This window comes from Python bivittatus, unplaced genomic scaffold (genome assembly GCF_059951505.1).
Source record: "Python bivittatus isolate LINGU-HERP-01145 unplaced genomic scaffold, Pbiv_v1 ctg000980_np1212, whole genome shotgun sequence".
In the NCBI taxonomy this organism is placed as follows: domain Eukaryota; kingdom Metazoa; phylum Chordata; class Lepidosauria; order Squamata; family Pythonidae; genus Python; species Python bivittatus.
This window is the reverse complement of record NW_028277125.1, coordinates 42,837,575-42,864,356: the sequence shown is the minus strand read 5'-3', so window position 1 is coordinate 42,864,356 and position 26,782 is coordinate 42,837,575. Positions and strand designations below refer to the sequence as shown.

Here is a 26,782-nt window from a genome sequence, read left to right as displayed (position 1 = left end):
CATAAATGTTTCCCTCTGCAAGAATTGAGAAGCCTGTGACCATTGTTGCTTACATGACAGCATTCCATCTTTTAATTTTTTTAAAAAAATCTAGACAAGATGGTTGTGCTGTTGGTTAGTAGGACTGAAGCATAGCCATTTAGAGATGGAGTGCACTGCTCCTGAAATCTCAAGTTTGAGATGTTGAGTCCCAACTGTTTTTGGATGTTCAGGAGGCAGCAGTGTCAAGGAATGACTTTGTATAACTACATCTAGTGTTCTTTCAAATATCTGAAAGACCATCTCTGTTTTATTTTAGGTTCTTTGTCACTTTTAGTGCCCTGTAACTCTCAGAAAAGCAGGATCTAAATCAAATAAGTAATGAAAGCTTACATAATTCTATAAAGACCTAAATTTTCAAATAAAGAATAAAAGCAGAATGATGCAAATTAGTAATATTTATTCTGAATTTGGCTTTGGGGGCAAAGATTACACTAAAATGGATTTGTTTACAACATACAGTTCTGTTCTTTGGATTAATTATAGAAGATAAACTACAATCATATGCTTTTCACCCTCACTTACATACTGCTACATACCATACATAGTAGTTTTAAGAAGTATTATTTATAAGCAATCATCAAAACAAATCACACATACTTATAAATACATACACATAACATTAAAATATCTACTGATACACTCCAGTACTATAAGAATGCAAGTTAAAGATTAACATAATTCAATAAAATAAGTAGGACAATTTGTTCATAAAGCACATTGGTAAGTACAATAAAGTGATCAAACCATTAGAATTACTGTCCCTAGTCAAAGTTTTATGTTATAACTGAAGACTTCACCCAGTAAGTTTCATACAAGGTTAGCTGTCATCTAACCTGTGGTATTTCTCTAAATATTCAGAAAACCATTAGTTCAGAAGAGAAAAAAGTACTGGTATTTTTAGAATGTTTCATTATTCAGCTAAATCCTTCTATAACATAGGGAAGTTATAAAGGATAAATCTCATGTGCAAAACTAAAAGGTAAAACCTTGTAATTCACAGATTGCTAAATCACTCTTGTGATCTTGCAAAAGTAAATTTTCTATTAGTTTTAGACATGATAGGATACATGATAATGTAGGGAAATAGAACATGCTAGATGGGCAGCTTTCCCAGAACTGGAAACTGCTGCACTCTTCCTTGGTCAGCTAGAAGGCCACCTGGGGACCTCATAGGAAGTGATATGATTTCTGGTCATTTGAGCAGATTAAAGGTAGAAATAGAGTTTATCTCCCAGAGGCCTTCCAGTTCCACTTCTAATGGTATTTAAAAACAAAACAAAATTGTTGTCAAGCATAGTCAGGTTTGCTGGGCTTTTGCAAATGGGACGTTGAAGGGTCATATGAGGCATATGTGTTGTCCAGCCCTGCACTAAATTTTCCAGGAAGGTGCTCATCTCAAATGTGGGTGGAATCTTTTAAGAACTAGGCTACAGTGTAATCAAAAGTATTTCCAGGACTGCACAAGAACCAGATAATACAGCCGCATAATTCAGTGACCAATACATTTTGTGAGTTAATAATATTCAGATACTTTTTAAAGTTTGCATGCAAATAAAGTTTTATTTAGCATTAGGATGATGCTATCTGGATTCCAACCATTTTGGAATCCTTCACAAATGAAAGAACTTTATTAACAAAGATCAAGCAATGTGTTGCATAGGTATGATGGAGGTTCAGTTTCTAAAACGAGTAACTTTTCACACAAAAGGAAATAATTTGCAATTAGCAGCAGCAGCAGCTTAACACCAAATGTGGAAATAAATGAATATATATAATGGGATTGTATTTGGAGTAAATAAATATATAATTTGTGCAGCACATATGCTTTATCAGGCATATAAATTGCCTGGACATTATTGCAATTTAGATTATATTAAACATATATACTTGTGAGCTATTGAACTACTATTATGTACGGTCATTGTCTGCATTTGATAGAACCATTTGTTTCAATTCTAATGTAAACAGAAAGCAAGCCTGTAAAAATCACAAGTATAAGCAGGTTGCTGTTCCACAACTATATAAAGCCAAGTAGAGTATTACAGAATAGCGCAATTTTAAATATATATTAAATACATATATTTTGGAAATAGTTGTAACAAAATGTTTTTATTTACAGTATAAAGCGCACAAAAAATAGCAAGGTCATGGTTAGTTGCCATTTTGCAATTATTCAATGTACAAAAACTCAGTTTATATTAGACATTAACAATAGTTCTTATTTACAAAAAAGGAACTTTGTGAAAATAATTCTTAGTATATCTGAATAAAAGTCACCTGCTTTATTTTTCCCTCAGTACTGTCGCATAGACTTTTCAGTTATAAAATTAGGCATAGAATTAGTCAGATATTATTTCATAATATTTTGCTTTTTTCTTTTATTACATCATTCACTTTTTATACATGGCAGAATTGCATATAGGAATGAAAAGACCAAAGGAAAATGCTTTTTCTTTCAAAGAATGAGGTATGTTAGCAGGATCCCTGATTAAGAACACAGAATCCACAGCTCTGATGAAATAACATGGCAAGATTTTACAAAGCATTCAGAAGTGCATAATAAAGTGTAAGCCCCTTCAAAGCACTCAGTCATCCCTGCCTTCTGAAGAAGTTGCAGGCTGCTCCCCAGCTGCCTAAGTGTGCATGGTACATACCCAGAAACTTCAACTGGGACTTACTAACAAAGTAAAGCAGCTGTGCATGCACATACAGGTGGAAATGGCCTTTGAAGCAATTGCACAAGCCTTTCAAAAGGATGCTTTAAGGTTATGAAGATGTGTTTTCCTTGCGCTAATGAGTTTTTGAGAAGGACTTTTCAAATGCTGTGCTACAAAAGTACAGCTATATATGGGGCTTCTAGATTAAATCAATATAGTATGGGATAACTGTCATCAGACAATGGGTGACTGTTTCTATATCCATAGCTGAACTATAGTCACATTAAGATTAAAACATAATACAGTAAGGCTGCATAGAGATCCAGATTTGACAGACTAAATGGGATTTGGAATGCACATCTTTTTCTGAGGTCTCTCACCAGCTTGGTGCAGTTGTTCCTGATAGATGCTACGTATGTACTTGTCTGTGCTCCAAACCACATTTTGCTCTTTGAATCCAGCTCTCTGTACAGTGTTATAATATAGATTGCAGATCAGGAAAGGAGCTGTTAGATTAAGGTAATCCCTAAAGGTTTATCTAGGGATCGCAACTTTATTCACTAGAAGTTATTTCTATAAGATCTAATATTGGGTATATTTGATTTAACCAATGTGACAGCATCAAAATGCAGGCCAGTGGCTGAAGTCACAGAAAAAAGCTCCACTATATTACAAAAAAATCAAGTAAACTATATATAGATTATATATCTGTAGTGATTCTTGCTGAAATATGTAAATACAAAACTAATGGGTGATTTTTTCTGCTTGTCCATTTGAATTGCATTGAATGGACTCTAATGAGAAAAACAGCAGGCATGCAAAATTAGAGTAGAATAACCAACATGTAAAATAGGGCAAATTTCCTGTAGATGGCAAGCCAGATTTATTTGGCATGATATATCAAACTGTATAAACAGGTGACATGCATTGGTGACATTTTCAGATAGATAGCTGCAGCTTGATTCATTCACAACTAGAAACAGGAATTTCTTGTGATTAATTAGGATAACAAATATGACCCAAACTGTAGTTGTAAAGAAGTTTTAAGGAAACAATATTTCTTCACTATAGCTGAAAATAAGCAAGCAAATACCATACCATACCATTATCCAGGCATGCCTCATTTTTAAAAGGAACACTTCCAAAATAGATGCCAAGAAAAAAAGAGCTGCAGTTGGGGTCTATCCAGTTGGTTCAACACTTGCCATTTGTGAACTTTTGTACATTCAAAATAGGAATGACAGCTTTGATACTGCTTTAACAAAAACCTGTCAAGTGATATATTTCATGCAGAAGTAGCCTTGATGGCCAAGGGTCACACTAAAATGGCTTTTGTAGGATAAAGGGCTGCAGAGCAGGTGGGATCACACCACATATGTGGACAAGAGTGTGTTTTCAGGGAAATTCATGGGGTTCCTAATTTTGTTTAACTCTGATAGGACTTGGTTTGGGACTTACTCCGTAGTTTTCATTTGCTCCTAATCTTGAAATGGCAGGAAACAGTGCTGTCAGTTTTCAGAAATAATGGCCAGAGATTTTGTGGGCTGCAAAAGGGGACTCAAAGGCAGCAGGTTGTCCACCTCTGACTTAATGTATTTTTATGATATTAGTGAAATCCAATGCATTCCTTTTCACTAACAGAATAGCTTCTCAGTGGAATCAAGAGAGGGAACAACCCCTTTGATGTCTATGAAAATCTATTCTTCTTCCACGGCTGGAACAAAAGGGCTTGACTGGATTTCTCTAGTCAGAAACTAAACTCATTTGGCTGTTAGTTCATATATTATTGAATAATCACAACATGTAAATCTACTGCACAGCAGCACAAATGCTTCCAATAATAGAAGTATAGTCAATACTAAAAGTATATAATGGCACCCACTGTGAACACATGAATATATATAAGATAAAGCACTCAGTAAATAATTAATTTTGAGCCATACCCTTGTTAAAACAAATGTTTGATGAATGTACAGTTACGTAAGATTCCAAGGCTTCAGAAATTTGAGGCCACATAGTACATAATGACTGTTTGAAAATCAACTAGAACTACTTAATCAAGCATATTTCAGAGAACCCTGCTTCACTCAGTTCCTGATAATCTATTTCACTGAAAGATTAAATGTTAGTTTATATGGGAGAATAAGCCTCACAGTCCAGTCAAGCAACTGTATGTTGGCTGAACATGGCCAGATGTAAAAATGAAGAGGTAAAAATAATATACATAACTTCCTTATGTGAGAATGTCTAAGGAAAATTCATAATATTCAGAGCAGTATAATCATATATAGCAAATTATGCACATATAGCACTTGTCATATATATATATTCAAGTTCATACAGTTGGCAAATATTCAGGAAGCAAACATTGACATAGAAGATGGTGTAGTGAATTTTCCTTGTAAAGCATGTTCTTGTACTGTAAATGCTTTTCATATTATGGTCATACAACTGCTGACCACAGGAACATGCAACACAACAGTGCTGGTTACATGTATACTTATCATTTTTGTGCCTAGAAATCATGTCTTTAATATGTATTTTCTACACTAAATTAAATATGTCAAATTTATTCAAGTTGTACAGGGTATGCTACAGAAAAAGTAGAATTCAGAAATTATTCATAACATAGGTGTGGCTATCTGGAAAATATTAGTAACAGCTACATGGGAGATGTTTTCATTCTTTAATGGAAGACAAAGAATGATTAATCAACTGCTTTTTGTTGGTTCTATTGTATCTTAAAACAAAAGCTCCTTACCACTTGGATTTTTTTTTTAATCTAAAGTTGCTATTTACCAATCTGGGAACAATTCTGAGACCTGGTATAATGAGTGACAGAGTCTTAATTATGGTTTCTTTGGGACACTTCTAATCGGCAACTATGATGTGAGCCTTACTATGCTTAATTTCAGATGGGAATTCTGAAGATTTAGCTAAGTTGTTTTAAGATCTCATTTAGAAGTAAAATGAAAAGTAATCACATACCATATACTAGAAAAATGAAACACTTCCTTAACTGAATGACCCTACATACAGATGGACCTAAATATTTTTTAAAATGCTTTCTGATTAAAAGTCTTTCATGAAAATGAAAGTCAACATAGGCTTATATCATTGTTCAGATCTTCAAATATTTTAAAAATTATTCTAACAGCAGTTCTATAAATATAAGTCCAATTAATGAAATAAAATGAAAAAGGCAAATAATATTACTTAAAACATTTACACATAATCACAGATACAAACTTAAATTTTCACATGTCTTTGACAGTAAACAGTACTTATCACATTAAAAAATATGAAAAATACAGATAAAACGGTTTGAAATAAACATGAAAAAATTACAATATGAACATGAGCATGATCTGTTTAGTAACATCAACTGTTAATGATTTCAGAACATGTTAGAAATCACAGCTATGAGAAATATTTAACAATCATGTTTGATTACATTTCAGACTTTAAACACAACGTTCCTTTCCAGATGACACTTTGGAAAAGGCAGTGTTCCTTTTTTTAAAAAATGAATCCTACAAATCCTGGCAGTAATATGAGCCTGATTTCTTACTCAAAAATTCTTCTTATCATTGTATCTGTGAATAGTCACACAGCCATGGTATGATACTGGCCTGGGCATGGCAGCTACTCCTGTAATGATGCTTGTTGCAGGGTCATAACAAAGAATCGTATCTGTGGCTTCTCCATTTTCTCTTCTCCCACCAAGGATATAGATTTTCCCATTACACACAGACATGCCACAGTTTTCCTGATCATCAGATCAAAAAAAGGAAAGAAAGAAAGAAAGAAAGAGAAAGAAAGAAAGAAAGAAAGAAAGAAAGAAAGAAAGAAAGAAAGAAAGAAAGAAAGAAAGAAAAAGACGTTATGTTAAAATAATTGTTTTGCTAGAAATGAAATTTAAAGTTTACCTCTGATAAGCCTGAAATAGAAGTGCTAGACTATACTACATCATTCTTTGGTACATTTTTTTTTCATTAAGGTTGGGTCTGATATATATTTCCTGTCAATATACTTTTGCACTATGATTTCTGAGAAGTATTTATGCCCCTTATAGATATCAATGTGGGCAAATTTTTTAACAAATAATTCTTTTTTATGACAACTATCAAGTTTCAAGTTCAGTCCAGAGGTGGTTTCTGTAAACTCCTTGGAGAGCACCAGCATAATAATTTTGCATCAGGTATTCTTATGCTGACTTATATCTTTAAAACTTTCCCATTTTGTGCCCTCCAAATATATTGGACTATAACTTCTATAATCTCCCATCAGAATTCTGATGCTAGCCAATAAACCCTGTACATTTGCAGGAACCTAGATTGGAAAAACCTGCTTATTTCTGTAAATATGATGGCAAAATTTATTTTGGCATATGGAATAAAAGCCCAATATTTTCTATTCCAGCACCAATTTCATAGAAAGCAAGCTTCTGCGTCTTAGAAACAAAGAGCTTCCTAATTTTGCATCACTTTCCATTTAGTCATTCTGTGTTAACTTATCTTTACTTGTGCATACTGTATGCACATTTTTTAGTTGTCACCTGTCTGCTAAATGTGTTCTGCACATGCATCCAATAATCTTCAACTGGATCATAGCAATATATTGCTTTTGTGAGTCCTCCAGCAACATAAATGAGATTGTTTAATGATACAGCTGTAATACATCTCTTTGCAATGGGGATTGTTGCACGAAGTAGCCAAGAATTAGTATCAGGATCATACGACTGAACCTGAAGAGAAGGAAATACATGTTAGTTTTTAGTACCTCTTCAATATAAATTATATAGTGTTTATAAACTCTGCTTTCTTTGATTCTTAACATCAATTCACTAAATGATGTAATAAATGATGACCAAATCAAAGATTATCCTTTACTTACTGTAAGGTATTATAAAACTTGCACACTTTTCTTTTTGGCTCAGTTAGAAAATACAATTCTTTAAAAATAAAAGATGTACTTGAATGTCATAAGGGACCATAGTTTATCCTGAGAAGAATGAAACTAGCCTTTCCCTGGTTTATACATGTGCCCTCCCATCTTCTCTAGCAAGCTTGTTTTTTAATTTACTACTATGCAGTATGTCATCTGGATCCAACATAGTTAAACTTATGGTTTAAAACACATTGTAAAACATAAAATTGAAAGCAAGTCGTTTCAGCATATGATAACACAGAATTTCCTTAATACATGAAACTCTGAAAGGAAAACTTTCTGGCCTGCAGGCTCAGTGAGGCCATTAGGCCTTCCCATCTGGAACCATTGAACCTTGACCAAGATGAGAAGGTCCATCTCTCTGCTCATATATAAGTAGGGAAAACTATTTGTTGCAGAGAAATTATCATGCTCAGGCTCTCTTGTCACTTGCACTGAACCACAGCATGTATATGCCTTGGCAATGTATTTTTTTTCTTCTGCATACCCATGATGTTGCCTTTACCTAATCCTCAGCCCAGGACAACAGGCTCAAGTTGTCCTTAGTTGTACTGGTGTTAAAGAAATTCCCTTTAAGCCGACATTTAACAGCAGCTGCAAAGTGTGTAAAATGCTTATTCATTGCAACCCATTATGTTAGAAGTGAAATCAAGTGACCAGTAGAACACTGGATTAAAGCAGCAGTAATTGGTTGTTTCAGGTTGATACAGGCATACCTCTTTCTTTCCAGGGCCTGATCAGCTTTCTCTGCCACCATTCCGCCATTAACTCCCTAAACAGATGGATGTGGCAGCACTGTGCCAGTGATCTCTCAGAATGCACAGTAGCACTAGACTGCCATGCTGACAGTACTGTAAATGCATTAACTCTTAACTTTGTGTAAGGCTAAAATAGTGTAAGCATGGAGAAATATTGAGACATGCAAATGACAGAAGAGAGGTAGTAGAGAATATCCTCTCTTCTTTGTCCTCTTGGGAGAAATGAATGTCAAAAGAAGTAAAAATGACTGCATAGGAGCATGCTTCTTTTCATTTTCTACCATCGAAGTGAGAGTTGGATATGTCAGAGAAGCATAATAATAAGTTGAATGGAGTTCTTAATTATGTGTGGATTTACAGAGGAAAAAATGGCAGATTGAAGACAGCTCCCCTAAAAACGGAGGTGACAACTGCGGTGAAGAATGAGGAGCTGGTGAGTAAGACTAGCTCTTTGAACCTTTCTGGACAAGGAGATGACTTGAGATTGTCCGCAAGTGCTCCAGACAGCTGTTCCTCACGAGGAGACTGCAAGACAGCAGTCTCCAGCAGGTTTAGAGCTCTGGGAGATGAGGGAATATCCATCTTGCTCAAACCACAGTTGGCGCCTTTGAAAGGACACTAAGTTTGCAGTCTTCCTTTTCTAATCACTTTCGGAAATTGCTTGTTAACTGCTTTTCAGCTATTAGAAACCTTTGAATAGACAAGTTTGACAGCACTGGGTGAGTTCCCCTTCAATCCTTAGCGAAAGAAAGTTTTAACTATAAGTTTAAGAATTTAAAAAAATTTGGGGGGAATAAACAGCAAAAGGGTGATTAAAACTTTGATTTCAAAAAGTTACAAATGGATTAAGCGTCCAGATAAATTTGAAATAAGAGTTTGGATTTAATTTTAAAGAATCCTTCCTGTGGGAAAATGCCTGGTAAGATGTTAAAAATTGGGCACCAGAGGGAACTAAAGAATATAATTAAAGGAGAAGAACAATAAACTCGATTTATAATTACAGAAAGGAGCAAAATATTCTAACATCGGACATATTGAAGGATAGTTTTGAAAAGTGGACTCAGAAGTTAATAGTGTCAACAAAGACATCTACCTCTATAGAGAGACTGTGTCTAAAAGATGTTATGGGAGAGGAACAAATTTTACCTGACAAGATCAAAAGTGGATTTACAAATGACAGGCTACAAGAATGATAAGATGTTACACTAGGCATACAAAAGAAACCAGCTGATGTTTTAATAATTAAAAGGTATATACAAACAATAAACCAAGAGAGTGACCTGGATAATTTTCCTATATTAGATTTACAAAAGAGGCTGTTAAAGTTTTGAAGAATCTTGTGAGAAGGGACAAAGAAAAAATGAAAACAAATTCTACAACACTATTTGAATGGACTGAAGATTAAGACTTTTAGAAGTAAAAGGAAGGAATATAAAGTTGGTTTATTTGATCAAGATTAAAATAGTATGTTGTTATTTTTGGTAACCCATAATTGACTTTTGCTGACACCAGGACTGAAATGACGATGCTTTATGGATTTATTTATAGATAAGATATCGGATATGGGAAGAAGAGATCATTTATTATATTTTAAGGGGAGGTGATAAGTTAATAAATTAGTTATACATGTGATATATGTATCACAAGGTGGGATATATGTATCACAAGGTGGGAAGTCACTTCATTATTACTTTTCTTTTTCTTTACTATATTCTTACTTTTCTTTTTTTAATTTTTCTTTTTTGCACTTTCTACTTTTTCTTTTTATTCTATCTTTCTTTTAGTTTGTATTAGTTTTTACTATTGTAATTATAATCTTTAATAAAATTAAAGAAGTATGTGTAGCAAAAAAAGAGCAAATCAAGAATGAATGGTGATGAACGAATATGCATTTTATGCACATGAGAAACCACTAGACAGAAGTAGATATAGGTCACCTGGTCATAGAACTAAATGAATGAAGATTGAATCAGAAAACAAATATAAGAAAAAATGAATGGGCTGAGAGGAAGGGAAACACCAAGAAAGTCACAGTTAGATGGAGTTGGTGAGTTCCTGAAAAAAAAAGAGGAGAGTAATTCAAAGAGAAAAGCAATATATGAAGTGATGGATAGACATGGTGGGAGTAAAAATGCTTTGCAAAGATAGAAATATATGGAAAGATATTATTATTTATTTAATTTGTCCCCGCCCATCTCCCCACAATGGGGAGATATAGCGAAAGATATAGAGTTAGCTCTGTTTCTTTTTTTCTTTTTTATTTCATGCCTTTAATTTCTTTCATTCTCTTCTTACTCTCTTTCTGCACTTTGTACAGTGTTGTTTACCTCAACAGGGAACAGCATTATAGATATATATGTCTGTATATATGTATGTAGTTTAAAATATATTTTTAAAAATTACTAACATGCAAAAATTAATTCAAATACCAAACCTTATCAGAGCATGTGTTATCATCTGGACCTCCACCAATCACGAACAGTTTGCCTACACAGCTGGTAACTGCTGGAGAACTCACAGCTTCTTTCAGAGAAGCGACTTCTGTCCATCGATTGGAAAATGAGTCATAACACTCCACACTGCTCAGCCGATTTTGCCCATCATATCCCCCTACCACATACACCTTTAAGAAAATGTGGAAAATGTTATCAGCATGTGCTTATCCGCTTTAGTGACAAAAATGTAAGTTACACAAAACCTGAAAGTCTTCAGATATGCCTCAGGCTTTTCAAAAACTTATGTAGGACTACCATAGCCAGGCTGCAAAAATCCAGATGACCACTAAGTGGCTGCTAAGACTTAAGGACTTATTTGTACTTCCTTGCTGCTATCTAACGGTTGACTGAATGTTTGCAGCCCAAGTAGGGCATACCACTTAAGATTTAGACACTTATACATGAATATTCACCCAAATGTATAAAAACTGGCAGCTGAGAGCATATTATTTTTGCTTTTAATTGGTTTTATTCTCTTCCTACCTCCCCCCACCCCATATATCTTAACTGGTTCAGCAATTGGTGATACTTGTGACTGAAATAATATCAGCTGCAACACCTCCTTCTACCACCTTGTTGGGTTGCAAAATTCTTCCCCAGTTCACATAGGAGCTTCAAATAGCACATGTAACCTGCATTGCATAATTTGTTCCTTTCCCTAGTAAGTAAAATGGAAATCAACAAAAACATACGCCAGATTTTATTTACTTATACACATACATACATGTACACATATATAACCTCCAAAATAACAATAACAACTTTGTATTTTTTAAAATTGGAAACAAGAAGGCTAGCAACAAACCTTAATTTAGTGGTAGAGCACATCCATTGTATGCAAATAATCCAAAGTTTGAATATTAACATTTCCAAGTAAAACTGGAGGACAACTGCTGCTAGAGTATTATTAAACAGTTTGTCCTAATATAGATAAGGAATGTTTTTATCATGATAAAATTAAAATTTACTTGTCACTAAGTAGATGCAAACCTTGTATTATGACATCCTAATATTCTGTATCATCTGTTCTCAGCTCATCATTCACACAAGCCAGTGGTATCCAGCAAGGCAGATAAACAATTGTAACTATTGGCTAAAGCTCTCATTTTTCCCTTCAGATTTACTTCCATTAATAATGGCTGATGGTTTTCCATCGGGCTGGAATAACATGATAGCCCATTTGTCATTAGTTTTTGTCCTATCAGTAGGGTTCGTATTATTCTTGGGATATGATCTTGCCAAACGTACACTTCAGATTTAATGATACTAAGTTTCAGGCAGAAGTAAATAGCTTGGTACAGGGAAGCAGGACCAGGGTGACAAAGGGTTCAGGGAAAGTGGTTAGCTCTCTCTCCCTACTTACATTTCCCAAATTAAGGAAAGTCTTTTCTGGACTAGGTATAATATATTTCCCTTGATATTATTACAGGGAAGATATCTTAAGATCCCACACAAAAAACCACGTTTGCCCATGTGGATCCTGGGATATCAAAACAGTTCAAAATGTGTTATTTTATTGTACTATTTATAGGGACTATGCTGGTCTTTGATCATAATAAAGATTTGATTTGACTTATAGGGACATTTGTAACGCCTATATCTTACCCTTGGTTCATCAATACTCTGGAAGAAAATACAACTTTTATATGATTTTACTTTTTTTCAGACTTCAAGTTCTGTTCAATTTGGACTGTATCAAATATTGTGCAGCAGCAGTAAAAACAAGGCACAAATTTATCCTATAGTTATAAACTTCATTTACTTGCTGACTACCTTGAGGTTATTCACTATCAAAACAATCAAGCAGAAAACAATACCAATAGAAGCGAATATGTGTAGCTCAGGGTTGAACTGTGGAGTCCTTGGGGTTCTCTGAGCAGTGCACTGAAGATGTTACCTAGCCAAGTAATGAAACATTAGCAAGAAAACAACCAAGCTAAGAGAACCCCAAGGATTCCACAGTAAACAATAGCCTAATCAAGGAACTACCAAGGAGAAAACCACACCCCCACCAACACTGGGAGGGCAAGCTTGCCTACTGTATATAAATAGGGAGCAAATCCCACACCCACTAGCACTGATGATGCTACCTAATCAGGTAATGAAGCATATGCAATCTAACAACCAAGCTCAGAGAGCACCAAAGACTCCACAGTTCAACCCTGAGCTACATATATTCTCTTCTATTGGCTATTCAATATGTTGTTTTATTTCATTGTCTTTAGCAGTGTTTTCTGTTTCTGCCTTTTGGCTATAAATCCACCCATCCACCCACCCATCTAATCTCCACCTAGATAAATAGAGCTGCCAAGCTACAGGACCATATGGGCCAGTATATGAGCAAAACTCAGAAGGGTATTGGGAACAACACTAGAGGCTCAAGACACCTCTGTTTTTTAATTTTTTTAAAATATATGTATTATTGTAAGGAATAAGTAAGGCTACTTGTTAAATAAGAAAAACCTGACATCGAGACACCATTTTCCACAGCAACCCCATGTATATGTCTACAAACCAGACTGAAATGACATCTGTTTCAACAGCAAACCTCATCTTTAAGTGAGAGAATTCTGCGTGATTTCCTGTTGTTTTATTGCAATCATACTTAAGGAATTAAGTATCTTTAATAAAGATCTCTTACTTTACCAAGGAGAACAGCCATTTTATGACGCCATCTCCCTTTATTTAGAGAAGCAACTCGGATCCAAATGTTAAGTTGAGAATTATAAATCCACACATCACGGCTGTTGATTCTTCCACCTTTTTGAAAAAATAGAATTGGTTATTATTAAACAAATTTTGTCGTCATTGTGCCTCACTGTGGAAAATGTATACTATGTTGCAGGTAGAAGGTGTAAAACCTTTTCTGACTTTGAAATGTTTGAAGCTTGAAATGCTCTATTTTGAATCTGAAATAGTTGTTTCAAGCTAGACAGATGTTGCTCTGACCATTTTGGAAGTGTTTCAACTTCAGAATGGCCATTTCATGCTCAAAAGATGTTTTGAATACAAAATGCTTCCACAGTATTTAGAATAACTACTTTGTACTCAAAATGTTTTGAATGTGAAATGTTTTGTCAACCTCTAGTTGCTAATATACTGCTAAAGATAAAATGCACAATAATCATATATTTTCAGAAATTCTTGACCATAGAGTAATGAATATAAAACTCCTTTCTATCAAAGAACATTTTCTGGAATAACATTTCAGTGGAAACCAGACCAGATATATAGGATGCCCCACTGGAAGTTGGATCCTCCCTGTATTTGAAATTAACATATATCAATGCAGAAGAGTTTTCAGAGTTATTCAGAAATGGATACATAAGTCACCTGTATGTTCACTTTACTTAGCTATTCTCCAATGCACAAAGCAACATTAAGATAGATATCTCATTAAAAAAAGACCCATTCTTTAAAATAACCATAATAATTCATCCATACCCCGCCCCCAATATAATACAAAATGATTACCTGAAACAAGGATGTCATTCCTCAAAGCACAAACTGCATACTCAGACTTTGTAAATTCTGGTAATTTAGCCAGTGATTTCCATTCTCCTGTCATTGGGTCATAACATTCTGTATATGGCAAATTAAATCCCCCAACACGCTCACAACCTCCAACAACAACTATAACTTCAGAGTAGCCAGTTGATCTACAAACACACAATATATTTACACTTTAAATACTTTAAAATTTTAGTAACAATACCTAAAATTTGACAGAAACATTATATTCAAGAACCAGATCTCAAGTCTTGCCCCCTAAAAGAAATATTTGGAAAAGATACTCACATTAACCAAGTATTGCTGTGAGGCAAGAAAAGCTCTTCCTAATCTACATGCACATATGAAAGCAAGGTTAGGCAACCTAATGCCCTCCAGATGTTCTCCAGATGTACCTTTACTGATTGATACAGAGTACAGGCCCAGTTCACAAGTAAACAGACAGAATGAATTTAAGTCAATATATCAATGAGAATAGAATTGAACAAGTATACTGATGCACCTGAAGCACACCAGCTTGACTCCTCCCACCAGTGACAATAGTTAATTAAATCTGTAAGCCCCATCCAAGCTAGTGCCCTCTAGATTTTTTGGACTGTAGCTCGCATAGGACAACATGACCAGCAAAGAGAAATCATGGAATTTACTGCCTTAACTATCTGAAGGATAGCAGGTTGCATACCCCTGGTTTTGCAGTATCTGCAAACCAGAACCTCTAAACTTGTTACACTACTAATAATACAAGGGGTGTTCTTGATATATGATTTGATAAGAGAAGAAGCCAGGCTTCCCAGTTCACATATTGTATAACATTGAACAAGTCATGAACAAATGTTCTAGGTTTATTTAATGAGTCCCTCCAGCAAGTGGAATTAAATGGGAGTGACTGAGCAGCATAAACCAGAACATTTGTTTACTCTTATGTGTAAATCAAACTACAAAGTCAACTGCTAGAAGCTTTTCAACAGCTGAACATCCTGAACAGAAATATAATGGAAAATTTATATTTTGGAATGCAACAGAAAGATACTCTGTAGATCCTCTTACCTTCGCGGTCTAGTTCTTGGAGACATCATTTCATTTCCAAGGACATGGTACCTTCTTGCTTCATGCAACAGTTGGTAACATTCAGGTGAGTTTTGGATCAACTGATCTACTTCCACTGTCTGAACAAAGTAGTTAGGATGTAACAAAGGCAATCTCACATGTGTGAGAATTTCTTGGAGAACTGAGCGCCTGGATTCCACAGCTCTGTAAACCCAGCGCATAACCGCTTCAAACACCATTTCCTCTTTGCTTATTACTAGTTCATCACTGCAAATGTAATCAATAAGTTCATCTTTTCCAAGCTCAAGAAATTCTTCATGCTGGGCCACATCCTCAAAATTTTGCAGTGCAAAATTTTTGCATTTTGTAAAGAGTGTTTTCAGAGAATGTGTATCAGCAAAACGTTGAATTCCTAGACAGTTACAAGGATCTAGCTGCTCTTCCAGGAACTTAGCACATGCATCACGCAAAATACTTATCTGAAAGAGACTTGATGTTTCAAAGAGGTACTGCACATTATCTGTTGTGATTTTTACCTTGCCTGTATATACATATTGTAAAAAGCAATCCATGGCTTCAGCAAAAATTCCATTGATTTCTACCAACATCTCCCGACTTTCTCTGTGATCATTGCAAAACATAGCTCTGAAATAGCTGCTGCAAGCTGAAAGAACAGCACGATGACAGGGAAATTCTTTGCCTTCAACACAGATTATTACATCTGTGAACAAGCGACTATCACGAAATTCATTGAAGATTTGAAGTATGCTTTCAGCATGGGATGATCCAGAAGAAAAATCAAAGAATTCATGGCATGATAAAGCCTTTGGGTCCATTTCAAAAACTTTACGTTTGGTAACTGGGGATTCTTGGACCCGGCTATCCCCTCTGTTCAATCTGCGGCCCAGTATTAGTACCATTGTTACATCAACTGTTTATACAATCATGGAGAATAGATTCATGAATATCTTCTTTTGGTGCTAAAAATAAATAGATATTTTAAAAATATTTCAGACTACAAAAGACATTATTACACTAAATACTGTCAATAAGTTGGGTAATCTAAGCAATAGGACTAAAGTGTTACTTAGTCAAAAGGAGCAAACAAATTTATGAAGGTTATTGTGAAACAAAAGCTAAACTCATCTGTCTGAGCTATTTTGCTAAACTAACCAATCCTGATATGTTTTAACATAGGAGTACTTTACAGAATACATTGAATGAACGAATGAAAAACCTTTGAAGGGAAACAGATTAAATACCATTCATACATAGAGGGGTGTTTTTTGGAGGATGGAGTTGCCTGCAACTTCATCCTCACAAGCATCGCTTTCACTTTAGCTATATAGAGCTTTTTGCTTATACATCTAATATCAGTAGCATAACACTTCAAAATGGAACATATAAGAGCAAGACAGGGACAGTTTTGTATCTAAGCATCTCCATTCTCACACTGGGCCCACTATTTAATGACACTAGTTCCATGCAAAAGTAATTTCTCTCTACAGATCTCTGATAGGAAAACTGGGGGAGAGAAGAAGAAAGAAAAGCTACAGAACTCTCTAGGAAGAAAATACCTTGTTACTGATCATCCTAGTCAGTATAGTTAACAGGGCTTTAGCAATGACAGATAACCCACTACTTTACTTTTAATTCTATTTGGTACAGTAGAAAAACTGATTATCAATAGAATTAGCTGTGAAGATTCATAAGAAACATTTGTGTTGTAACACTTAAAAATGTTCTTAATTAGGCTGTCATGAATTTTAGACATGAGATTAACTATGCTTACTTACCTGTCATTAAAACCATGACATGAGGGAAAATAAATATGAAAGAGTAACCCAGAAAATCTTGGAAACCTATAATTGGACTGCTGATGCATTAATGACCACTGGCAGCCATCCACCAATGAGGCAGGGTAGATGAGAATAAAGGGAAAGACTGAATGTCTCTTCATTCTGTCCTGTCCTCTTCAACCCATGCAAATCACTCACTACACATTCTATTTAGGCTAAAAAATATTCATTCCTGTGCTTTCTGAACTATCAAAATGGAAGTTCCCTTCTCAGTTTAAAACTCTTGATGCATTAACTTGAATACCATTAAATCCTCTGAAACTGAAACAATGTGAATATATAGTTACACATGGATGTATTGTTTCAGCAATCAACAGACTGAACTAGGCAGGTGCGTTTCTGTCTGGAGGACATGATAACCATTACATTCTATAACCAGAATTATAGAAATTTCATGAAGTTCAGAAAACAAGTAGTCTTCACTCAAAATTTTTCTATCTTAAATGTGCATAGGCTGGGTTTCCACATAACATTTGCCAATGGTTTTTAAAACTATGGTTATTGAATAGACTACAATAAGCTGGGCTAACAAAACACCCAAAGCAACAATTAACTATGTTATAGCCGAGTGATGTTTGAAATAGGCCAATATTTTCTAGCTGTGTGTGCCACTGGTGATACACAAAAGGTATATGTGTGGAAATGACTCCCAAACAGTCTTGTTAAAGACAGGCAAACCTTTCCAATTGGAATAATACTAATCCTGGAGTCACTATATTGGTTTCCAGTAGACTTCTGGGCTTAATTCAGTTTGCTGGTTCTTACATTTACAACGCTTTGCCAGAATCGTATCTGTCCACCTGGTCTGTAATCAAGAGAGGGCCCTGTTTTATGTCCCCTGTACTTGAGAGGTACATAGGATATGGGCCAGGCAATAGGCCTTCTAAGTGGTGTCTTCCATTTCTTGAAGTACTCTTCTTCTGGAGGTATGGATGGCTCCTACCCTATTGGCATTTTATAAACTAGGCAAAACAGTACTGTTTCAGTGAACATTTGGCTCTTAGGATAGTTTAAGCTATTGGTACCTATAAGATTTACTGGGATTCTAATAATTGTATTTCCATTTTTTTTCTTTTTTTGTATATCACTGTTGTATCCAGCCCAGGATCCCTGTTGATTAGGGCAAGCTGTAAATATTGTAAATATATAAACTTGGAGAAATTTGAGCCTTGTTCAGGAATTTACCTGAATACTGGAGGGTTCAAGCTGGAAAAAAGATGAGGCTATTCACTGTTCATGCAGCTGGATTTGCCTGAATGGAGAGAACTTTTTCTAAAAATGCCTTTAAGCAGTTTTTGAGATATTGGCTTTGGCATAAATGTCTTTAGGCCACAATGGCATAAACAGTACCCAGCAGACAGAAGGAACTGAGATGGCAATACCCTACTGTAGCTGCTGAGAAGGCCAAGCTACCTATGCTGTCTTCTAGAGAGATGATGGGACTAAGCATGAAAGAACATCAAAAGGGTATTGGATAGGAAAGGGTTGCTGGGCTGAATATATACACTTTATTACTTCACAATCCATTCTGACCAAATAAACATTTAATTATCACTCTAGGAACGTTTGATTTGATTTTTATTGAACCCTTAATTATCCTTTAGACTAGAAGAGAGCTCTTCCATCTTATTTCATTTTGCAGTAATACCCTATACATTCCTTTTGGTTGTGGCAAATAATTTGATATTAAATTCTCAAAGATAGTATATGAGCGAGTTATGGATTCCTAACTTCTCTACCCAGTACAGTGTTAAGCTGGTACCAGAAAATTCAAAGTAACAGGCAACCAGTACATCTTCAGTTGTACAGTTCAGTCTTTTCCTTATTGTGTGGCCCAGTATTGGTATAAATAACATATACCCTATAAAAGTCGTAACTCTTCAAAAATTTTAATTGAGCTAATCCATATTAGTTCTCTCTCCTAAAAAAGGTCACCAGAGGTGCTAGAGGGAGACGCCACCTATTAATACTATTTTTCCCCCAAATCTGAAACTGTCTTGGTAATGTCACTACAGTATTAGTTATCTTTAGAATTTCTTTTAGGATAGAAGAGTATATATTTTTAAAAAATGGTCAGGGTCTGATACATTCTCTATATTAGTCATGTCTTCTAATAGAAATGTAATCAAATGACTTAATTGTGTTGTTTGATAACATATTTTTAAACCTGAGATCCCCCAGCCTCCCTGTTTCTGTGGCTGATATAAAATCCATCTGTTGATTCTTAATTTCTTAGAAGCGAAACAAAAGCTTTCAATCTTCTTCAGCCATATCATTAATAGTTTATCTGGAATCTCTAATGGAAGGGATTGAAATAAAAAGTTTGGAAGAGACCTTCATTTTAACAGCTGTCACCTGCCCTAAAATATTCCAAGGGTCATTTACTTCAAATTCTTATTTATTTATTTATCTTTTTCCAAGCTGGATTGAAATTGTGCCATTACAATTTACTAACAAGAACATAGAATTCTAGCAAAATGTACCTATACTTATTTCAGTTAAATGGCACTTAAAAATGACTAGCTCCACTTAATTAAACCTATAATTAATTAGATTAAAAAGTGCCTTTACAACAACTTGTTTAGCCCTTGAAATAATGGCTTGCTATTTAGCATTTCTATTGAGTGAAATCCCAATGCACTGTAAGCAGACTTCTGCTTGTATGGCAGGATATTTTCTTCTCTGCAAATAGCTTCCCTTTGGAGAATCTGCTCCAAAAACATGAATAGTACACAAGTACATTATTGATGGAAATTGGGACTCTATTACTGGCTGTCTTACCAGTATTTTAGAACAAGTCTTCTGCATATGGGCTCATATAGCCTAGTCTGGACTGAATTTCCTATCAAAAAATATATTTACAGCATGAGGGTAGTCCTAGTTCTTTTCTTGGATGTGAAAGTAACAATAGCAGTCAAGAATGTTTCTATTTTTATTAAATTAACTTGGTATGTCAACTGCATCATTTTATATCAGACTGTCCTAGAAAATAATTTATACATTCTAAATGGTCCAGGATGTAATTGGCATAGTTTCATAGCTCAGCAGATCAGTTTATAAAAGCTTATCCTCTACTTGTTTCAGTAGCTATTAGTCTGACTTCATGCTCAATTCAGTGTTTTGAACTTTAAAACCTTAATAGCCTGAAATAAAGGTTTTTCTGGAATCATCTCCTTTCATTTGGTCCTGCCTAAAAATAGTACCATTAAACCTAAGACCCTTTCTTTTGTTCCTCAAAGATCTCTCTCTCTCAAGTAAATATACAACTTAGGGCTGTTTTTGAGGAGTTTCCTTCCTGCTCCTAAACAGGATTTGTGAACTGTCTTGTTTCAGTGGACTTTTTAAGCAGGCCACTTTAAATATATTTTTCCCACTGTTGCCTTTAAATTGGATTTGTTATTTTACTGAATTTTAGTTATGAATGTGCTATTTGTTTTATTGTGTTTGTTTTTAAAAGGTGGGTATAATTTAAAAAAAAAACTTGTAAAGCAAATTACAATAATAAAATAATAACGGGTTACCTGAGGGACCATTTCACCCCCATTATATCGACCCGTCCCATCCGGTCAAGCAGAGAGGGTATGTTGCGGACCTCATCGATAAAAGAATGTTGACTGGTGGGGCCCAGAAAGAAAGCCTTCTCTGCTGTGGACCCCGCCCTATGGAATATCCTCCCCCCAGAGGTGAGGCAGGGCCCTACTCTCTTGACCTTCTGGAAAGCAGTTAAGACCTGGCTCTGTCAACTTGCATGGAGCAAGGAAAGGGGCAATCAACCCTGGGAATGGCTAGCACCTTGAAGATGCTCCTGTATGTTAATATCTTTTTTACCAGCAGCACCTTGGAAGATATTATTATTTATGTATGTATTTGGTTTTCATTGTATTTTTATACAATTTTTACTGTATTTTAATTAATATTTATTTGTTGTTTTTATAAACCGCCCAGAATGACTTCCTCGTGAGATGGGTGGTGATTAAATTTGAAATATAACTAACTAACTAAAATATTTCAGTTTAACGACTACGGTAGAAAGAATGTGGATAGCCTAAGGCAACCTAAATTACTTCATAACAGAGTTAAAATGGTAAGTCTCATGCTCCATGCCTCTTTACCTCCACTGTAGTTTTTGTGAAAACATTACTTTAGGTAGCTTGATCTTACCTATCAAATATTGCATAGAATTAGATCAGTCTTCTTATAATGATTAACTTCAGATTAGGTAACATTACAGGAACAAACGATATTAATATTTATTTCTTTTAAGTCTAAGTATGTCTAATTCTATTTCTTCATATTCCTATCAAGTTAGCCCTGGAACTTTGATCCTTTCTTTTCTGGAACACAGATTTGAAATTGCAACTCCTTATGATGAGGCCAATGTATTTTCTTCTTTGTTGCTCTAAAAAAAAAGGTGAAGTCTTTTTCAAATAGAGCTCAACTCCTGGTGATTTCATGGACATACAGTATACCTGTAGTTTTCTTGGTAATGCAGTGTGAGTCCTTGCCTTTGTTTGGTAGGTTTTTTCAACTCCCCAGTCTAGCCTACAGTGTTAGATTGAATTTCCCATCAGTCTCTCATCCAAACATTAATCAGACCCAAGTATTATGAAAACTGGTATCACTATACAAAACAAAATAATGAATAATCATAGGTAGCATATTTACTGATGTTCATTTCACCTGAGTCAAATGAAATTATTATACCAACTATAAAAATGTACATTTCATGGATCTTTAATTTCTACTGTATGTTTTATAATGTAGGGAAGCTGTGTTATTCTATACTATTTTGGGGAAGCACAGATTCAGATTGTTGGTTTGAAAGAAGCCTCGAAGTTGATTTTAATTCAGTTTTGCATAAAGTTTAGAAAATGTAAAACCCAGCTGCAACAATTTACTGAAATTCATTTTATTACTTGAACAGATTTCCAAAACCAAATATCAGTTTTTCTAAGAGAGAACAAGTCAGGCTAACATACCGGGCTTCCACCTTACCCAAATGTAGCTCTGCACATGGTAAACAGTGTGCGTGGACCCATTTATGGTTTCGGGATGACTTCGATGTCACCAAGTTACACTTTTGAATTCGTGCTTGTAAGGATCGGGTGTGAATGTGGCTTGGTAAATGAAATTCCACGTTGCTTCCCGAAGTGATCTCCTTGAGGGCCATCTGGAAAAAGTGGCTCAGGCTGCGAGAGCGCTACGTAGACTGTGTGTGTGTGTGTGAGCGCGCGCGCTAACAGATAAGTTACTTAGAAGCCTTAAAGGAACATAACCGCCTCTTAACTCCATGTCAGCGCCAGCAGCAGTTACACAACTGGCCTCGAGTCGAACCCGAGCAACCGTCAGGCGAGCGCGCGCGATCTCAATCACATCCTCCAGTTCACCTTCACCCCGAACACAGCAGGGGACAGGCCCCGCCTCCCCGCATTTTATGTCCAATTAGAGAATGTAATTTTTCAAGCACGCTCACTTCTTCCTTCGTCTTCGGCTCGTGTGTGCGCCAATCAGCATCGACCTTTCCCACCCTTTCCTTTAGTTGTCAAGATGGAGAAGAAAACTGTACCATCTTGGGGAGGGAGAATCAGCTTGGAAAAGAGTAGTTTAGATAGGTTCCTACTTCTCAGCCTCTCCTTCCTTTTCTTTTTCCTTTTTGTTCCTCACATATCTCGTAGCAGTTATGTTTATTTCCTTTAAAAAAGCGCCGACGGCTTAAAGGTTTTTGAAGCTACTTCTGTCCTCCCCTCCGGAAAAACTGGTCTAGTCCAGTGGAGAGACCAGCCAACAGCCACTTCGCCAAGCGCCTCATTTGGTGGGGGAGGGAATTCTAGGCACCGGGATTGATCTCCCGGGAATGTATCGATGCGCCCGAGAAAGGGGCGATTGCCTGGACTATTTCTCAGAATGTGCTTTTGCCACTAAGCGTAGAAGAGTCAACAAACAGAAGTTATTGCTACTGTAAAGCAGTTGTGTGTGTGTGTGTGTGGGAGGAACAATGGGAGAATCTTCTGACGGTCTCAGAAATAACCCAAATCTGCTGGCCACAAGTTCCGTAATCATTCCAAACAGAAATAGATGTCCCACCACTAGCCGAACTACTTGGAAGCGAGAAAGAGGAAGCGAAAAGAATATGTAATTAATAGAACTATTTAAACTTCGAAATAAGAAAGGTCCCTTAAAAGAAGAGAAAATCTAGCACAATTTCACAAGTCGTCGAAATCACTGTTTGCTCGTTGCTCCCAATCCTCTCGCCAACAGTGCAAATCCACGTTTACGTGTTTTAAAGAAGTGATCAAGAAGGAAAGCCGCTTCATGCACCTCACCCACCCCCGCCGCCACGCATATTGTTTTCCACCTCCTGATGAACTCTACTTCCTTCCTCGATGCATAAACAAGGCATTCGACAACACTAATGGTGTTCTGATCTGTGTTATTTGTCTATTTCGTGCTAGCAACAGAAGAAATTACCACTAGTATCATTTTCTCTAGCCAAATAACAATATCAAAGGATTTCCCCTCCTGTATTGCAGATTTTACGGAGAAGAATCCATATACATTTAAAATTTCATTAAAATGCATTTAACAAGAAGTTTCCGGAAAAAGCGAAGGCACGGGGCAATACTGGGGGGGGGGGGGATCATATGTTTTATCATCAAACAAGGAGTGTCAGCACTAAACTCGAGCTGTTTAAGATTAATGGCATTATTATTGTTTTAAACGTGTTTCTGCTCAAGTAGAAATGTAACCCGGCCCCCAATGACATTTTTGGCCTCAGGCAATTCAGCAACCGAGTTCAGTGGAGACGTTTACCTGTCTGTCGCTTTTTCCAGGAACTAACAGTCAACGGTATCTCCCCCTTCGTTCTCCTTAGCTCGCTCGCTCTTTTTGTCTTTTTCAAGTTCGAGCTCAACTCTAAACAAAGGAGACCCCAAACATGTGACCTCTCAGAGCCAAAACAGATGATGTCACGCACGGGGTAGCCAATCTCAGCAGGGCCGGCTGAAAGACGTCTTGGGAGATGTAGTTCACTAATCGAATGGTTTGCAACGCAATTTCATACGTCGTTGAAACAAGTAAATTTCCTCTTATACGATCCAAGACTAAGAGATGCGTAACCTTATTGCTGTCAAGACGATACTGCATGATAATGTCTGTATTGGCAGACAGTGGCAGCTTTAATTTCTCAAAGTTTATTTAATAGTGAACTATAAAAAACTACAGCACCATAGAACAAACAAAAATGTAGTGATGAAGAAATAAAACCTAAATATACTCTAATGATTAAAATAAACAGTGTCCAAAAAAGAAAACTAACAGAAAAAAAAAGATCCATCTAATAACTACAGATGATGATACAAAATAAATTCACTCCTTAACTTATTATTAAATCTAGACTTTAGAGACATATTGCATCTTCTCATTTTTAGAACAAAGAGATTTTCAAAAATAGACTCACATCCTGGATCCTTAAAATCAGGAGAATAAGTTTCTCTCCATTTATGTAAAATTATCCCCTTTGCTGTACCCCAGGCTCAAGAGAGACAAAGCTCTTCATGAGATGACAAATTCCATATTTTAGGTATATAGTGCAATATCACATTGAGATCCTTTAATATTTCTTCCCAATATTGTATTGACATATGCAGTGATTTGAAACCAAAGCAAGGCTATAGCTGGACAAGGCCAGATCTCATGAGTTAAAGAACCTTCAAATTTCTTACAACACCAACATAAAAAAATCTAATAACCATCTCTCTTTAAACATTCTTTGACGGTTAGAGTTAAATCATATTGCTTTACAACTTCAATAAGCTTTGTTAATGATATTGCATAATTATCAAGGATAGCCATAATACCATCAGCATATAAGAACAATTTATAATCAGCGTTGAGCATCACCACATTCTTAATATCTTGAGATTCTCTAACAGAAGAGGCTGATGGTTCAAGAACCAAATTGAAGATTAAAAGAGAGAAGAGGTATTCTTGCTAGGTGCCATGATATAAGTTGATAGGTAGAGAAATAAATCAATTCATAATAACTCTAGCTAATGAGTGAAGAGAGCTAGTTTGGTGGAGTGGTTAAGACACCAGGCTAGAAACTAGGAGACCTTGAGTTCTAGTCCTTGCTTAGGCACAAAGCCAGGTGGGTGATCCTGGGCCAGTCACTCTCTCTCAGCCCTAGGAAGGAGGCAATGGCAAACCACTTCCCAAAAACTTTGCCAAGAAAACTGCAGGGACTTGTCCAGGTAGTCACCAGGAGTCAACACTGACTCTAAGGCACCAAAACAAAACTAAACTAAAAAACAAAACTGGGTGAAGATACAAAGTTGTAATTCAGTGAACAAAAGATGGTGGAAATCCCTGTCTTCTTAGAACCCACTTCATAAATTCAGTTTGAACCAAACTGAAGTCCTTTTCAGCATCCAACAAAATTAGAACCGATTCCAATTTATCTGCTGTGATGTCAAAAATATCAATCACTGGGTGAATATTGTCAGAAGCTTGTCTTTTTTTTTTTTATAAATCCATACTCTGATGAGTGGATTATAGGTGATAGTACCTGCTGTAGCCTTCTGCTGAGTGTTGCAGTTGCAGCTTGTGCATTTTGCATTCTGGAGCCTTCTAGTCATGTGGAAAGTTTCTGCACCAGTACAAGGGATTCTTACAGGTAAAAAACAAGGGCAAGGAAATCTCCATGCAGTCTGAGGATGGGATTGGCAGTCTCCATTTGATGTGATGGCCTTAGAGAGAAAATTAGATATTATCTCAAAGAAGCCTCAGGTCCCAAGATGTAAAAATAATGACTCAGTGCTCTTCCATACAGCAATGCTAAAGTTCAGCTATGCAGTGCTGGAGCTTACAGAAAACTATGCCAACTTAAAGAAGTGTGTACCATACTTCCAACCCTACTCTGCTTCAGTAGGGCTTCTGTTCACACCAGAAACAGCATGGAGAGAGAGGTAGGGCAGAGAACAACCCTTTGGTATCAGCTAATGGCCATGTAAGACCAAAGGAATCATCCTTCTCTCCCCTCCCCCCACCTATGGGTGACAGGAGAAGGAGAGGAAAAGGTGGGGGAGGAAGACCCCTTTTCCAATCCCATGGAAGTTGGAGAATTGACTCATTTCCTCTCCTTCTCTCCCTGTCTTCTCTGCTACTCATGGATTGGCAAGAGATGTGGGGGAAAGGGTTTTCTGGCACAGTGTCAGAGCTCTGACTGTTCTGCAGCCAAAAGGCAAATGCCCCTGAAAACCAGTGGCTAAGGTTTATGTGGTCCCCAGACTTACCAAATGATTTGCCACAAACTGACCACTTGTCACTTGTAACAACAGAAGTGAGAAAAAAACACTTTTGAAGGGCAGTGAGAAATAACAAACTGAGGCTTCCTTTGAGGTGGACAAGTGGTAGTTTGAGGGTGCCATCATGTGTATATTTCTCAAGAAAAGGTTGATGCAGTGTTT

At 36.1% G+C, this 26,782-nt stretch overlaps 1 protein-coding gene across 3 annotated transcripts; it reads right to left on the bottom strand.

Moving 5' to 3' along the window:
• Positions 1 to 420: 420 nt before the first annotated feature.
• KLHL24 (kelch like family member 24) lies at positions 421 to 24,271 on the bottom strand. 3 transcript variants are annotated; one of them, XM_007424734.4, is made up of 7 exons: positions 24,129 to 24,271; positions 15,460 to 16,439; positions 14,377 to 14,561; positions 13,544 to 13,662; positions 10,842 to 11,030; positions 7,258 to 7,446; positions 421 to 6,468 (listed from the first exon to the last, which is right to left on the bottom strand). In XM_007424734.4, exons 2-7 carry the CDS (start codon positions 16,377 to 16,379, stop codon positions 6,271 to 6,273), a joined length of 1,800 nt encoding a protein of 599 aa, XP_007424796.1. In that variant the 5' UTR covers positions 16,380 to 16,439; positions 24,129 to 24,271; the 3' UTR covers positions 421 to 6,270. The 3 variants fall into 3 exon arrangements, with proteins under 3 accessions (XP_007424796.1, XP_025020225.1, XP_007424797.1); XM_025164457.2 differs by lacking the exon at positions 24,129 to 24,271 and adding an exon at positions 22,298 to 24,089; XM_007424735.4 differs by lacking the exon at positions 24,129 to 24,271 and adding an exon at positions 22,314 to 24,089.
• Positions 24,272 to 26,782: the final 2,511 nt, after the last annotated feature.